Consider the following 15,868-nt stretch of genomic DNA (forward strand, 5'->3'; position numbering starts at 1 on the left):
GCCAGAGGCACAGCACAAAAGGCAGAGATGCCATATGCTGCATGGGCCCCGTGCTCAGCATCTCAGGTGCTGGGCTGAGGAGTCATCCCGGCTCGGGGCTGGACTCAGAAATCTCCTGCAGTGACCCAAATCTACCTCCTGGGCTCACCAGCTTTTTGTTATCTACCCCAGTTCCCACTATAGCAACAGGAAAAAACCTCTCCTACTTTCCCAAAGGATAAGATGGGCAAAACCACATTCCTCATGTTGTACTCTCCTGCCATTCATAGAATAGTTTCAGTTAGAAAGGACCCTTAAAGGCCATCTGGTCCAACTCCCCTGCAATGAACAGGGACACCTCCAGCTCCATCAGGAGCTCAGAGTCCCATCCAGCCTGACCTCGGGTGTCTGCAGGGACGGGGTACCACCACCTCTCTGGGCAGCCTGTGCCAGTGCCTCACTGCCCTTACTGTAAAACTTTTTCCTTATGTCCAGTCTATATTTGCTTTCCCCTTGACCCTTGCTCACTGTATGACCTCTGTTTTCCCTTTTCTGGCCATCCATCTCCACTTCGCCCCTTTCTTAGTGCTGATTAGCACAAACACAGCCTGTCTGCAGCAGCCAGTGCCCAGAGCAGTGACCTGCAGGAGCACATTGATGTCTGTGTGTAGGTAACAGCCTGACTCATGGGAACAGTGACCCAGCAGCAGTTGCGGTCTGTCTGATTTCTGAGCAGTTATGAAAGAGGAACTTATTTATCGAGACCCCATCTGGGTGGGTGATGTCTTGCCCCTGCACCTGGATATCATGGGGCTGCCGAGAAGGAATTTTCCTGACTGAAATTCCCTATTGTCAATGGCAGAATGGATGTCCTCATGCCCAGCATGGTGATGTTACTAAATTACACTCCTGAAGCAAACTGGGAGATAAAACCAGTCCTGAGAGACACGACCAAGGAGCGGTTCATCACCTGAGATGTTTGTTTTCTGCTTAGGGACTATTTCCAGGCATTTCGGTCGCCTCAGGAGGATTCTCAGGTGTCTGTGCGAGGGGCCAGAGGCCCCGTGCTGAAGCAGCCCCCTCCTTCTCCCGGCCCCCAAATTAATGCCTTAGAAAAATGCAAAGCTCTTAATCTGCTTTACACATGATGAGAAAGTGGCAGCAGTGCTTCGGCACAGCCGTGGCAAGAAACACACTCTCCAACACCAATAGCCGTGCAATGACACGTTTCAAAGTTATTGTTCTGATACAATGCAGCCTGTGTGCTGTTCTTCTGCCCACATGGGGACTGTGACCACGGAAAGTCAGAGGTGTGACGGCAGGGACCGCTTCCGCGCCTGCAGGCACTGTTTGTGCTGAGCACAGCCTCAAAAAAAAAAAAAAAAAAAGAGTGAAAAGAAACAAGGGAGTTGATGCTAAAAATACAAAGTAGAGAAGAAGTCACTACAAGTAACTGCTGCACCCAAAGCCGTCTCCACATGGTGCTTGGAGCCTCCTCTTTTTCCCTGCTGAAAAAAACCCATGAAAACGCCTAATAAATGTCTCATAGTGGATCCGCAGGAGAACCGAGCTGAGCACAGGGAAAGTCACCACTCACCAGAAGCACCGCCGGGACCTCGGTGGACTTTCCACCATAAAAAACTGTTCTACCGCATGGCTGACGCTGCTGGCCATGGTGCTGCGGTGCTGGCAGCATGCTGGGGCCCGCATCGCTCCTCTGTTAACCCACTGGAAACAGGATGAATAAGAAAAGCCTACTACTGCTGTAGCCGTCTTGTGCCTAATTTATTCTTGGCTAAACTCGAGCCTGGATGATTGAATCCCGATGAAAAAGCTGCCAACACAAAAATGCGATGGGCTGAAGGAAAGAGCAGTGGGCAGAGACGCGTGCCCCGAGGGCTTGCCTTGGGATTGCCTCTCCTCACAGCCAGCACCAGAGTGAGGATTTCGGTGCTGGGTGGGAGACTGAGGGGTCGGAGCACTGGGCTTTTCCGCAGATGTCTCACTTCAGTCAATCAGGAAACAGTGACGCAGGTTATGGGTTGGGTTTGAGGTTTTGGAAACCTTGTCTAAAAGTCGGCTTCCTTGCTCTGCCGTGTTCCTGAAGCGCGAGGCTGTGGTGGAGGCTGGCAGGGAGCGGAGGAGCGCCGGCCAACATGCAGCTCCCGGTCAGATGTAGCAGGAGGATTTTCCTGGCTGTTTGTGTAATCCTCTTTGTGGGATGCACAGTGCAAGGTAACGCTGAGCGGTTGTTCTCTCTGTAATACTCTTTCTGGGCTAGGTAGTGTGGGCCGAGGAGGTGGCCCCCAAATTTGAGGGAGAACATTGCAAATTGACCTTCTGGGAGGAATGAGGTCTGCTTAGGAAGCCTGCTTCACTAGAGTTCGGTTTTCTGGAGGGGGAGTGGGAAGATAAGGTGCCTTTTGCAAGTGGAACATTTCTGTGTCTCTCACCCAGCCTACATGAGAAAAAGACCTTACCAAGCTACTCTATGTATGTACACATCCCAAATGTATATGCCAATGTATATATTTAGCCAGCCCTTTCTTAGGGGTCTGTTTATGTCCTGCTATTCCGTTATGCAGTTACAGATTAAGCCTGTTGCAGTCCCCATGTCATAACTACTCTGGTCTCTGGTCTACTTCTGGGGGGGGAGGAAAGGAAATTGGGTGTAAGTATGAGGAAACTGTACGGTTTATTTGGTATAGAAAGCATTGCAACATGCAGCGCTAAAACAACGAAAAGGAAATGTTGATTCACAATGACAAGTGCCCTGTGGAGTCATTTCTTGCATGAGAGAGGCACTTACCAAACATATGTAGGATAATTCTCCGCCAAACCAAGGCTATGACAGTGAGAGGCCTCCATTAGGCATCTACCACTGTTTCTATCCTGAGGACGGTCTTTGAGATCTTGTTTGTAGCCTGAGTTCTGCATGATGCTTATGTACAAAGTACTCGGTCACAGTTGTTTCTTCTGTTGCCGCTGTTTTTACAAAAACAACAACCTTCTTAATAAGGTGCTAAGAGAGGTAAATAAAAGAGAAAAGGGAATATGCTGTGAAAGCAGCAGGAAATCCTCCCTGAGAGATTTTTTTCTCTGGCAGAAGAGTGTAGGAGGAAGCTGAAAGTCATCTAGCACATTACAGCAATATATAGGGCAATAGAGAGCCATAATTACAGGCAGATATTCCCAAGAAAATGAGAAAAATTAGATAAAGTGCCAAAAGGAGGACAGAGTGCCAGGGGGCTTGAGAACAAGTTAATTAAATGAGATTGAAAGGAAGGATTGTTGCTTTGGTCCTTCGAGTAACGCTGGGAGGCTTGTCTGTCAGCACCAAGCCGGGGCAGCGGGCTCGGGGAGCTTTGCGGAGCTGGGGGCTGCCAGGCGCTGTCGAGTAACGCGGGCTGCTCCCACCAGGTGCCCCCGCGCAGAGGGCGCGGTACAAGCGAGTGCGGTGCCGGCCCGACGCCTGGTCCCCCAACTGCGTGGAGGAGATGGGGCCCTGGTTCCAGCTGCCCGACGGTGCGGCCAACAGGATCCTGCCGCCCATGGCCAACCCGGCCCTGTAAGTGTGGGGGTCCTCGGGTGGGCTGGGGGACGGGGTACGCAATCGGTGAGAGGGAAATGGAGTTTGTGACGGCTCTGGTGTTTCAGGATGAGGCGGTACCAGGACCTGATCAAAAGCTTCCCGCTCTCCGAGGAGCAGTCGGGCTCGGGCTGGAACGCGGCGCTGGAGCTAGGCTCGGGCTCGGAGGCTGATTCCATTCCCGCTGCCCGGGCTGCGCGACGCCCGGAGCTGCCGGCGGGGCTGGGGCAGCGGCTGCAGGAGGAGGCCCTGCTGCCATAGCACCTCAGCGCCATGACGGATGGTCCCCAACCCCCCCGGCTCAATAAAATCGCTGCCTTACGACCCTCATGGCTTTTGCGCACTGTCTTTATTCAAGATCAAACTTTTGCCGTTTTTCTACACAGCATACACCCCGCAGGCGAAAAGCGACGCAACTCAACGCAACACCGACCCAGCCCAGTCCGCCCCATCACCGCACTCCCTCGTCCCTCCCCTCCGCCGCGCATGCGCCGCCACCGCCCCTACGGCCACGGGGCGCTGAGGGGAGGGGGCGGTCACGTGCCGCGGGGGGGGTAGGCGTGGCGTGGCGGCCCGGAGTGTCACATGACAGGGGCGCGGGCCGGCTGCTGGTGGCGCGCGGCGGCGGCGGAGGGCACCGACCATGGTGAGTGGGGGCGGGGTGGCGGCCGTTAGCCGCCAACTGCCGTCCTGCTCGGGGTCGCGGCCCGAGGCGGCCGCCTGGCCCGGGCGGTGCCTCGCTGCCCACCTGTGGCTGCGTGTGAGGAGAGCCGCCCCGCCGGTCCTTCCTCGGCCTGCGGCGGGCGGTGCGCTGCTTCCGCCGCTGCTGCTGCACCAGGCGGCGCCGTGTTGCGCCCCAGAAGCGGGAGCGGGCGGCGCGGGGCGTGCGGGCAGGGGCAGCGGGAAGTAACGGGCTGCAGCCGGCTTCAGCGTCTGTCTCCTCCCTGGGGTGTTCCCTCGCCTCCCGGTGTGTGCGTTCCCCTTCTTATCCTTGGTTTCGTGGCGGACCTGCCACGGCTGGCCTTCAGTGCGGCTGCGACGTCGCACGGTGCTTCCAGCCCTCGTGCAGCAGCATCACCACCCTTTGCCTTCTGCACGAGGGCGAGAGCACGCTGTAGCGTTTGGCCAGCTGCTTAAAAACCCGGTTCTGTCTTTATTAAAGTGGAACACAGTGAGACACAACGTAGCTTCTTAAAATAAAACATCTCGTCTTGCATAGCTTCCCTGCAGCAGTGTCTCTGCTAGCAACTGGAGGAGCTAGTGGCTGCTGATTTCTCTGTTCCGTATGTTCTCATCCTCCTGGCTGAGATCACAGCTAATTTCTGAGGGTGTAGCTGGAGTGTGCAAATGGTGCGTTGGGAAGCAGTGTGCTACAGAGGTAGGGCTGGCTGGCTGCTTGAAGTGATGGTGCAGCTTCACAGTGTGGAAGGTGCTGTGCGACCACCCTGTGTAATGCTCACCTGAAGGTGATGTGCTTCCTTTTTTGGTCTGGGTGGGGGCAGGAACACAAGGCTAATCTGGAAAACAGATACAAAACTGAAGAAAGGAGGTATGATTATGCCAAAGTAACTTGTGTAACAGTTCAAAATAACCTAAAAACCTGAAATTCTTTTTTTTATTGTCTCCCCCTTCTGCAGGAGCCAAAACCAGAATAATTCTAACGTGTAGTCACTTAAAAAAAAACAAAACAAACGAACAACAATAAAACCCCAAAGCCTCCTTTCTTGTTTCAGCAGTGAATGCACCTATGTCTGCTTGGCAGGCACTCAGAGGTCTGTTCAGCCTTGGGTTTGACTACCTACCTGCTTTTGCTTTCCTCTGAGAACATGGAAGAGATGTATGTAGCTCTGCAACTGCAGCCTTGTTGTAGCTGTGTGGCTGGAACTAGGGCCGCTTGCTGTCTGAACAAATACAAAGCTGCTTTAGACGTGTGTGAATGGCTGTTTTACTGCTCCAAATTGCACCATGTCTTGCAGCAAGTTGCTCAGCATTCCTACTGCTGGGCAGTTGCATTCATATTGTACACTCTTGTAGGTTATTTTGTTTTCAGTCCTACTTCAGGATCTCAGAATGTCTAGGATGTTTTCTTGTGCAGGTGAAGCGAGAGTGATGGTTTCACATTTGCCATGTTCATAGAGCTGAAGTGGATGCCCTTATCCAAAACCGAGTGTAACTTCTAAAAACAAACAAACAAAAAACTGAAACAAACAAGTGCTTAACAAATAAAACAGAAACGTTGCCCAGAATTAACGTAGCATTGTCTGCTTTAGTACATCAAAGCAGATTAGTGCCTGGTTCTTAATAAAAGATGGGAGATTTTGTATGGACCTTGTTGAGCTTCCATAGAGCAGCTGCGATGCTGTGCGATTTGTTGTGAGAAATGTTTGAGTAAGGTGCAAGAATGATACGTGTTTGATACTAGTCAAAAGTTTGTGCCTAGAGAGTGCTGTTGTAAGGTGAGGATGAACATTTAATGCTTGCAATATATCAGTGTGTGGAGCAGTGTTACAGGTAAGCTTGAAACTCCCACGGTATCTGATGGCATAGCTGAGGTAGATCGTATGAAAAGCTGCTGGCTGCTGAATGTGCTGATGCTCTCTTTATTTCCTCTGAGAATGACAGGGCATAGGAAGGGGCAGCAAATAAAAGTTCTTTATTCACCTTCTTCTAACTAGTGGGTTGCTTCCTGCTTTCTGTTAGACCTTGTTTAGCTGTTTGTTTTCAGCTTGCTTTGCTCTGTTACCCCTCCTACTTCTGGTCATCTGTTACTGCTGTTTATGCAGTGAGTTACAGTGGGTATAAACGGTGCTGAAAACTACATGCTGTCCCAAATCCCAAATGAGGCAGAATAAACTTGTTAACAAGATTTTTTTTTTTTTTTGAAGTATGATTAAAAGGGATTAGTTTTTTGAAAGTGAAATCAGTGATTTAAGAGTAAATACGATTGAAAACTGACCCGATTGCAATTACTTGCTAGGTGAATGACTGTGTTCCATTACTGCTAAATCTTGGGTCTTTAGTACAGAATGGCTTTGCAATTTCCTGGGGGCATAAGTGTTATTCCCCCATGCATAGGACACAGCTGCAGGTAAATATCACACTTAAGATGGAGTGTCCACTGGGAAGTAACTTGTGAATTCTTTATTGCAGAGTTTTCTTGGAGGCTTCTTCGGTCCTGTTTGTGAGATTGATGTTATTCTTAATGATGCAGAAACACGAAAAACAGCAGAAATGAAAACAGAAGATGGTAAAGTAGAAAAGCATTTTCTCTTCTATGATGGTGAATCTGTTTCAGGAAAGGTAACTTTGCTATTAATTACTTTACTGATTCTGATGGTAGTGCATATGGGAAATCAAATGAAAACACATAAGCAAGAGCCACCCTTTCAGGTTGGCCAGTTATTCAGAGAGAAAACTCTATCTTCCTTTATCTGATTTTCTTAACCGTAGTTATTCAGGCAACTGGAAAAACTGAGCCTTTTCAATAGTTTGTTGTTTCTGATAATCTTTTCCAGTCATTTTGACTTTATGAATTAGATGCTTGTGCGACCACGTGCAATCCTGTCGTTACTTCTGACAAGAAAACTATTCCAAACTGTACCCGCCCCCCTTTCTTCCCTTTGAACTCCAAAATCCACAACTCCATATGTGTATGAGTAATTTTTGGCTGGTGCAGCCAACCTACTTTGCATACCCTGAAGCTAAGCCTTATGTTTCATGCCCCAAAGTGGTTTCTGGAGCTGCATCAGAGGAGCAGCGTGTTAAGTTCACTGGCTCTTGAGTCAACAAGAGTTTTTTCTTGGTGGGGATGAGGATTGTCAGGTGAGAAATGAAGCAGGGATTGCCAGAGGGATTCCTCATCTTTCAGTATCACACTCAGGCAGTTCTTGCTGTTATTCTTGTTTTACTAGAGCCATTCTCATTCTCTGAATATTTCTGTTAGGATTTACTTTTCCTCCAAGAAGCTGAGGTATTGGGTTCTGAGATTGACTTCTAAATACCTACTTCAGTCTTAACTGACACTGTTACTAAGCACCTTCCTGCTCTTAAGTTGTGTTTCCATGTTCGAGCTTGGTTCTCTACAAAGATCCCTAAAGGGATGTGAAACTCTCGTAAGACAGCTCTCAAACTCAGGAAACGGAGGGAACCAGCTTTTGCATGTTTGCTGGCCTGGTGACCTCTCCCTTTGATGAGCAGCTCCTGAGAGGTGCCCGAGGTGCTCTGACAAACACAAGCACAGTGGGATCAGGAGGCCTGGAAGAGCAGTAGTTTATCGCCTCTTTTGTTCTTTTCACAACAGTGATAAATCATTCACAGTTTACTTTCTACTCAGATATTAACAATGTATTGGATTTTAAGATACAGGCATTTTGCTAGTAATGGCCATCTAGCGAGGAAACTTTGCATATGCTTTATCCCCACGGAAAGTAACATTACAGAATCTGTTTTTGTGAGGCTGAGGTCTGTTTATGAAAATCGAATTCAAAAAATCTTGGTAGCAGATGTTGTCACTTGTTGCTTTTGCACTGACTTCTCTAAACTGAATACTTTACTTTCCGCTGAGGAAGGGGCTTAAGTGTTCTTGGCTTGGAAGGATTGAATCAGTTCTTTTTTGGACTTCCAAATGTGACTGTTGGAGGATGTTTTGAAGCTCTCTACCTTCAAAGATGGCAAGGAGGTCACTGCAGGCTTATGTGAATGCAGCTGAAGCTCTGTCTTGGATACTGAATTGCGATACTCAAAGGTTTCAGGTCTACTTAAGTCCAGCCCTGCGGATGGTTAGATTTGTCTTAGAGGCCTTAGTGGGACATTAGTAGGCAGCAGTTAATTTTAAAATCAACCATTTGAATTGATTCAAGCTGAGGTAAAGATGTTGAGGAGATATTGCAGCTTTCACAGGCATGTAGTAATGTATTTTTGTTTTTGCTAAGACCATGTATTAAGTGAAAATGTTAGAGTTTAACTCTTGCTTTTTTTGCTTTTGTAGGTGAATGTCTCTAAGCAGCATGGCAAGAGATTAGAGCACCAAGGAATTAGAATTGAATTTGTAGGACAAATTGGTGAGTTTTGAATCTATGAAGGGGATGTTAGGTAGGTGTGGTTGATAGAACTTTGCATATGTGGCTGTCAGCAATGTGGCTCAACTATTGCAACCCCATCGGGTCAGTGGCTGACAAGTACCAAAGGAAGATTATATTGTACCCTTTTTAACACAAGTGATGTACTGATGTAATATGTGCTAGTCAGAAAATCATGGGAAGATGTGTGCATGTGAGGGTGGGATGGCAAGTATTCTGTCTCAGACAGGTTATGAATTTGATTAAGAACCACAAGAGACTTCTGAAAACTTGTGGCCATGGTGCATGTGGTTCAGCTTCATGTCTTTAGGTTTACCCATTTTTTTTTTTAACTTACAAACAGTCTCCACTGATTACAGATGATAAATGATGATAATGTGAAAAGCTAACTCAAAGCATTTCAATCTTTTTTTCAACTTGTGTCTTTTGTATTGAAGGCTCCAAGCCAAAATAGAAGTGTGCTAGACTTCTGAATTGTAGTATTTAATTCTGTCTCTGAAGAAGAGACATGAAAAAAAGAAATGATGGGACAGCACGAGGTTAAAAATAAAGCTCCTACGTGTCATCTTCTTTTAGTCTATCCTCTAGTAGCTGTATGAGTTCTTCATCTGCTCTGATGTAAGATTTGTATTCTCCGAATTACTGCAGTTAGATGTAGTTTTTCTTGAATCTTATGCTTTTTTTACGGGGTCTTATGCTTCAGTTCAGAAATTCCCAAGGGGTTATGCAGAACTAACTTAAGTTACTGGGGTTTTTTTGTGCTTGTCCATGTTTCCTTGCATTCTTTCAAGTTTTAATACAGAAATACATAAAACTTCCCCCAGTAGTGACTACACTGCTTGGAGACCAGCTGCAGTTTCATGCCACAAACATGTTTCAAGTCTGCTCTTCTGCTGGCTTTTCTGACTGATACAGTAAATAAAACCTTGTAGCACTTCAATACTTGTCATAGCAAGCAAAGCACACCTTTCATTTGTGCCTGTATTAGAAAATAAGTGGTTACTAGTGAACACATATGCTTCTATCAAATTGGCAGTAATAAACTGTGAACTTGATTTGCTCAAATATCTTTTCTGCAATGTTTCAGTCTGTTTTAAAAAAAAACAATTGAAAAAAGAAAAACCAACAAAAAAACCCTCATTTCTTGCTGCTGCTTGTGTGCTTGTTGGTATTTTTAGTAGGTAATTGTAGAGAAGCTTGGTTTTTTTATATAAATGGAGTGAATATATATTTTTTTTACATTAAGGCTAATTTTTTTGTAACTTTTTATGTTGGTGGGGATTGCATGACATAGACCTATAGATGAATAATAATTGCAGTAATGTTTTAATTTATTGTTTTTATTTGTTTTTGGTTTAAAAAAAAAAAGACACTGAAACCTGCTCTCCTTTATCTCCCTCAACTGTAGAGCTCTTCAATGACAAGAGCAATACACATGAATTTGTCAACTTAGTGAAGGAACTCGCCTTACCTGGAGAGCTGACTCAGAGCAGAAGCTATGACTTTGAATTCATGCAGGTTGAGAAGCCATATGAATCCTACATTGGTGCCAACGTCAGACTGAGGTTTGTAACTGTTAGGTCTTTTCTCCCCTCCTACCCTCCAAGGTATTTAATAACTTAGCAATTGTGCTGTCTGTCTTCTCCCCAGTGCTGAGTAATTCTGGCTAACTCTGTGGCTTTCTCCCTAGGTATTTTCTAAAAGTGACAATAGTGAGACGACTGTCAGACATAGTGAAAGAATACGATCTGATTGTTCATCAGCTTGCTACATACCCAGATGTAAACAACTCAATTAAAATGGAAGTAGGCATTGAAGACTGTCTTCATATAGAATTTGAATACAATAAATCAAAGTAAGTCTAACTTAAATTGGAACATGTGCAAATAAATACCTGAGAAAAAAAGGTAGAATACAAAATACTTGATGAAGAGCCTGGCATCTAGAGATTTGAAATGTAAAGGAGTGCTTTCAATGACTATTGCATTGAACTGTTTGCTTACTAATTACGATGGCCTTTTTTGTGGAATCCTTGTCTGTTCTGACTTTAGTACTAATGGGAAGGTCGCTGCAGATATTTGTTTTCTTTTATTTAAAACTGCAGTACTTCCTTTACTGGTACAGCAGTGATGGAAAGGTGCTGATTACACTGGTCTGGCTGAGATGCTTAACTTGGTGGTGAAGTTATCTCTGAGTAAGAGGTGGATAAGGTAACTTCCTATGTAACTTCTTTTGAAGGAGGTGTAAAAGTTATGCTCATTCTTTAATGAAGAACTCTGTTCTTTTCTTTTAAAGGTATCACTTAAAGGATGTGATTGTTGGAAAAATTTATTTCCTCTTAGTGAGAATAAAAATTCAGCACATGGAGTTGCAGCTAATCAAGAAGGAGATTACTGGAATTGGTAAGAAAAACAAATTCCAAAAGAGATGGCAACTTTTGTGCCAGTTGAGCCTTACACAGACTTGGAGAATGAAGTCAGTAGTTGCAGCTTTGGCTGAAGTGATGCTGAATGTGCTTGTTTCTTGCTGGTGTTTGACTACCACTTGCATCTTGTGTGAATTGTACTGAACTCCAGAGTAATGCCACAGACCTTATGAGTGTTGGGTTAGCTCTACAAACTTGAACAACTGCAAATGGAACTCGTGCAGAATTACAGAAGAGCTTAAGCAGTCTTGGTTTGAGAATGAACAAAGGAAAAAGAATAAAATGCATCTTTGTGTCTTCAGAGATAAGTGTGGCATGAAATCTCTCTTCTGCTGTAGAAAAGTATCATTTTCAATTGGCCTAAATGAGATATGATAGAAAATTTCAAGAGGTTTTTAAGGAGAAAGCTGGATTATTGCAGATGGGGCATGCACACTGCTGGTACTAGGAAGGCAGTAAGAGGTCATGACTTTCTTCCCAAGTGGCTGGGGACTTAGTGAGTTGCTTGTGTGGAGAACCTGCCTCTGTAGCAGTAGAGGAATGGCAGGTAGTTCTAATTTATTTCTTTATTTTGTCACTAAACTAGGTGGTTCTTCATCCTGGGCATGGGAGAAAGGTGGCTCTTGTGCTGGCTGAAGACCTTTCAGGTTTTCAGTCTGACTGTGGCCTACCAGTATGAGTTGCTAGTGTTGGCCACTGAATGGAAAAGTTTCACAAATCTTACCCTGCATGCTTGTCCCTTGTTTAAAGCCTGTGTGCTGAGGGCCTTCTTGAAGAGGCTGTAGCCAGTGCTGCTGTGTCAGTGCTGGGAGGAGAAAGTAAGAAGTAGTTACTCTGTCTGGGAGATGGTTTTGCTCGCTTTAAGTATGCATGACTTAAAAACGATGAAAGGAAAAAAAGTGTGTAATTTCAACTCTGCAGCATAGAAATTGCTGTGATAAAACTTCGTAGACAGGTTTAAAGCCGAAGCATATGTTCTCAGTGAAAATTTTGTTTTACCAGGACCCAGTACCACAACAGAGACTGAAACAATTGCCAAGTATGAAATAATGGATGGTGCACCAGTTAAAGGTAAATAGTTGTGATACTATTTTGAAGAGTAAGCATTCTGAGTTAAAACTGTATTTAAAAGAAAATCAATCTGGAGAAGAGTGACTTGTGTAAGCTTGTTTTGGAGAAACTACTTTCCTATCTAAAACTGATGTTTTCATTGACTTAAGGACTGGGATCTTGGTAGTTCTTACATTTATTTAGCATTGCAAATCCTGTGACTTATCAATGTAGCACTTTGATTCAAGCTTGACTCTGTGATGTAGATCAACTTTTGAGAGTTCAAGTTTCATAGAATAATTTAGGTTGGAAAAGACCTCTTAAGATCATAAAGTGCATTGTCAAACCCTTTGATTTCACACTTAACTCTGTGTTTGGTGTGTGTGTTTTATTATTTCTTTTAAACCAAACATTCTATCTCTGAGTGCTTGCTGCTGATTTCAGGACTCAGACATCTGAGTGCTCGTAGATGCCTTTGGCAGCAGCAGTACTGTAAAGGTGCTTTGGTAGCAGAAGATGGTGTAACTTCGGCCCTGTCTCAGCATGATCATTAAATCTTAATCTGGACTCCCACTTGTTTACTGTTTGTGGGAACTGGTGCAGGTGATACGTAGAAAAGCCTTAAATGATCTGAAACCTAATGATGTGCAAGTTGCTGGTGAGAAGGCTGTTGCCTCAGATATTGGAAGCCTGTTCCCTTCTGTGAAAAGAAAGGGTGCAGTGCTTGGGAAGTTGCCCTTATTTTGCATAGATTCTAAAACTATTAATGTTATGTAGTTTTCAGGAACTAATTGAAACTTTCCTCTTTAAGGTGAATCGATTCCTATAAGACTATTTTTAGCTGGCTACGACCCAACTCCTACAATGAGAGATGTGAACAAGAAATTTTCAGTGAGGTACTTCTTAAATCTAGTGCTTGTGGATGAAGAAGACAGACGATACTTCAAACAACAGGTATGGTCTAGATGAATCTTGCTGCAGAATTCTCGGATGTTCTGCATGCTGCTTTGGATGTTCAACACGTTAGAAGCCAACTGTGCTTCATGTATGATGTAAATATTTCTGCAGTTGAATATATTGAAAGATGTATAGTAAATCCTAGCTTGCAGAACGGTGAAGATGACTGATACTATTTCAGCAAGGGTAGAATGTTAAGTGCCATAAAATAACTATGTACTTCAAATATCAAGACTATATGCTTTATGGTTAGAAGGAGTTAGTGATGCATTTGCTTGCTTGATTTCTCTAACTCCTGCAGATAATTTCTACTCCCAACAGAATCCCAGGTTCAAAGCTACAAAACTGTAGTAAGGGCTAGACGTTTGACTGAAAACTTAAAGGTTGAGGACATGTTACGGAAGGGAATAGTGAAAAAGGGTCACTGGTCTGAAGCTACGTGAACTATGACAAAGTGTCTGTCAGAATCTTCCTTCTAGAAGATAGACAAGGTGATATAACTATAGAAAATGGAAGGTAACTGGAGCATACAATTTCTACTATGGGCTTTGGAGTTTGAGAAAATGAGGAGGAAAAAATTCTTGGAACTTTCTAATACCATCAGTGAGCAGTAGGATTATTAAGGAAGAGGTGACTGCTTCGTATTGCTAAATGTGTGTTTGGGCTGCAACTAAATAGGTAAACTGAATTATTTGTGTTGTCTTTCTGGTAACAACAGAACAGTGCAGTGCATATAGAAAATAATGGAGATGCAGAGTTTTTCCAAAAGCCTTTACCTATTCCACCTCAAAATGTATAACGGTACTATTGGCTTAGTGGTAAATAGTTGTTTCAAAAGTGTTTGTTTCCTCAAATAGGAAATAATTCTATGGAGAAAAGCGCCTGAGAAACTGAGGAAACAACGAACAAACTTTCACCAGCGATTTGAATCTCCAGAATCACAAGCATCCGCTGAACAGCCTGAAATGTGAACTGGTATAAGGTGAAAAACTTTGCAGTGCTTCAGCAGGTTAAAGATGGCAGCAGCCTGTGGGAAAAGAAGGCCAAAATTCCCATTACAACCGTCTTCCTTCATCTTGCAGTGCTGCATTTACCATACTACTAAAACATTCTTCAGTTAAACATTCAAGTATGTATATACCTTTAAAATAAAGTGCTTTCTCAAACACTGGAACTTTCTTAAGCTATTTTATACTGCACATTTACTTTTATTTGACAATGTTATATGCACTTGGATATGCATAAGCTTAAATCTAGTTATTTCCATGCATGGTAGGCTGGTATATTTGATTTTGCTGGTCACAGTGTAGATAAAAGCATTTCCCTTTTCATGTTGTTTATTGCATGTCTTTTTCCAATGTTGCTTTTTTTGCTTTTGTTTTGTTTTGAAACGGCAGTAAGATGAATAACTAAATCACACTAAAAATCAAGGTTTGTGGACTTGTCCTAAGATTTCTAATTACTATATTAGACAGGGTTTAACTGAAGCTGCATGTATATGCACTGTAATTGGAGCCTTCAGACACCTTATCAAGGTTTCTAAGAAGCTTTGAATTTCAGTAGCAAAGAACGTTAGTAAACATCTTTGCCCTCCTTCCCCCCAGTTCTCATTTTGCCATTCTTCTTTTAAGCCTTTCACCTGAGTCGCCCCTGACTTTTGAGGGTTCATTGCCCAGTTACTAGTGGCTTTGGAGATGTTCTCATGACTTCACCTTCAGGTGGTAGAGTGGGTAAAGTATCAAAGTAATTCTAATCACTGGTAACATTGATTATTTTGCAAATACTCAGTTACATGGGTCCTTGTGGTTTCTTGTTTCCGCTTCCTTCACGGTCTTCTTCCTCACTGTCTTGATAGGAGGGGCAAAATATCCTCACAGGAGATCCTCTTCCTCGTCCATCTAGGCCTGTGAGGATGGTAACATGCTTTTTGTACTCTTCTAGGAAGGTATTGTGAAGCCAGGCAAGCCTCAAAGTGACTGGAAGCTTGTCTAGCACAGCAGATTGTTTGTCTTGGTCATCTCATATGCATTTAGTGTTTGAAGAAATAGCTTAAACAAGTTAGCTTTCATCTACTCCCAGTGAGCGTGTAGTCTGCTTGCAGACTTGGGGCTTGGGTGCAACGTGAGGCCTGCTGTGTGGGAGGCTACTTGTGCTCGTAGTTCACTTGGCCTTTCAACCAAGGCTTCTCGACTTCAGTGCAAGTGTCATTGGTAACCTTACTTTATGAGTAAGCAAATAATTGAATTACATTTCTGTAAGAACTGTTTTATTACTGTGGCACTTTGATAAAGCAGACAAAGACTCTGTGTACTATATGCTAGGATACTTCTCTTTATGTGGGTGTCTCTGAAAGAGAGCAAATTTAACTCCCTCATGTAAGTGCCTGTTCAGAAATTTAAAGAATAAAGTTAAAAAAGAAAAAAAAGCCAAATATTTTCATGGTCACTTGCATGTTGTAATCTGAAAATTATTCTGGGATATTTTCAAACTGATTGTATTTAACCAGCCTCAGATTGTGCAACCATGTATAATAAATGAGAAACATACTAAGCTGCTATTTGAATTATTAAAATAGCTGTATTCTCACTAAGCATTGGCTTGTCTTTGTTTGTGGTGGGGGTTGCTGAAACTACTCCCAGCTCTGCCTTTTCAGTAACTTGAGTTTTAATTTTGCACGTGATTTTTTTTTTTTTCTTTTTCCCTGTCTCAGCAGGGACAGGGGAGGTTCAGTATGAAGGAGCTGGGTGGAGCTCCTGCCTTCAGCCAGGGAGCGGCCGTTTGGCTCCGGCG

The 15,868-nt window shown here is 44.1% G+C and overlaps 2 protein-coding genes across 3 annotated transcripts; both read left to right on the forward strand.

Moving 5' to 3' along the window:
- Nucleotides 2,060-3,898, forward strand: SRGN (serglycin). Its single transcript, XM_021398856.1, has 3 exons — nt 2,060-2,214; nt 3,400-3,547; nt 3,637-3,898. The coding sequence occupies exons 1-3, from the start codon at nt 2,136-2,138 to the stop codon at nt 3,827-3,829; spliced, it is 420 nt and encodes a 139-aa protein (XP_021254531.1). The 5' UTR covers nt 2,060-2,135; the 3' UTR covers nt 3,830-3,898.
- VPS26A (VPS26, retromer complex component A) lies at nt 4,060-15,668 on the forward strand. Of its 2 annotated transcripts, none has more exons than XM_021398854.1 (9): nt 4,060-4,214; nt 6,719-6,868; nt 8,556-8,628; nt 10,055-10,211; nt 10,337-10,501; nt 10,942-11,048; nt 12,074-12,142; nt 12,933-13,075; nt 13,936-15,668. In XM_021398854.1, the coding sequence occupies exons 1-9, from the start codon at nt 4,212-4,214 to the stop codon at nt 14,047-14,049; spliced, it is 981 nt and encodes a 326-aa protein (XP_021254529.1). In that variant the 5' UTR covers nt 4,060-4,211; the 3' UTR covers nt 14,050-15,668. The 2 variants fall into 2 exon arrangements, with proteins under 2 accessions (XP_021254529.1, XP_021254530.1); XM_021398855.1 differs by lacking the exon at nt 4,060-4,214 and adding an exon at nt 4,399-4,535.

Source organism: Numida meleagris, chromosome 5 (genome assembly GCF_002078875.1).
Source record: "Numida meleagris isolate 19003 breed g44 Domestic line chromosome 5, NumMel1.0, whole genome shotgun sequence".
Lineage (NCBI taxonomy): Eukaryota > Metazoa > Chordata > Aves > Galliformes > Numididae > Numida > Numida meleagris.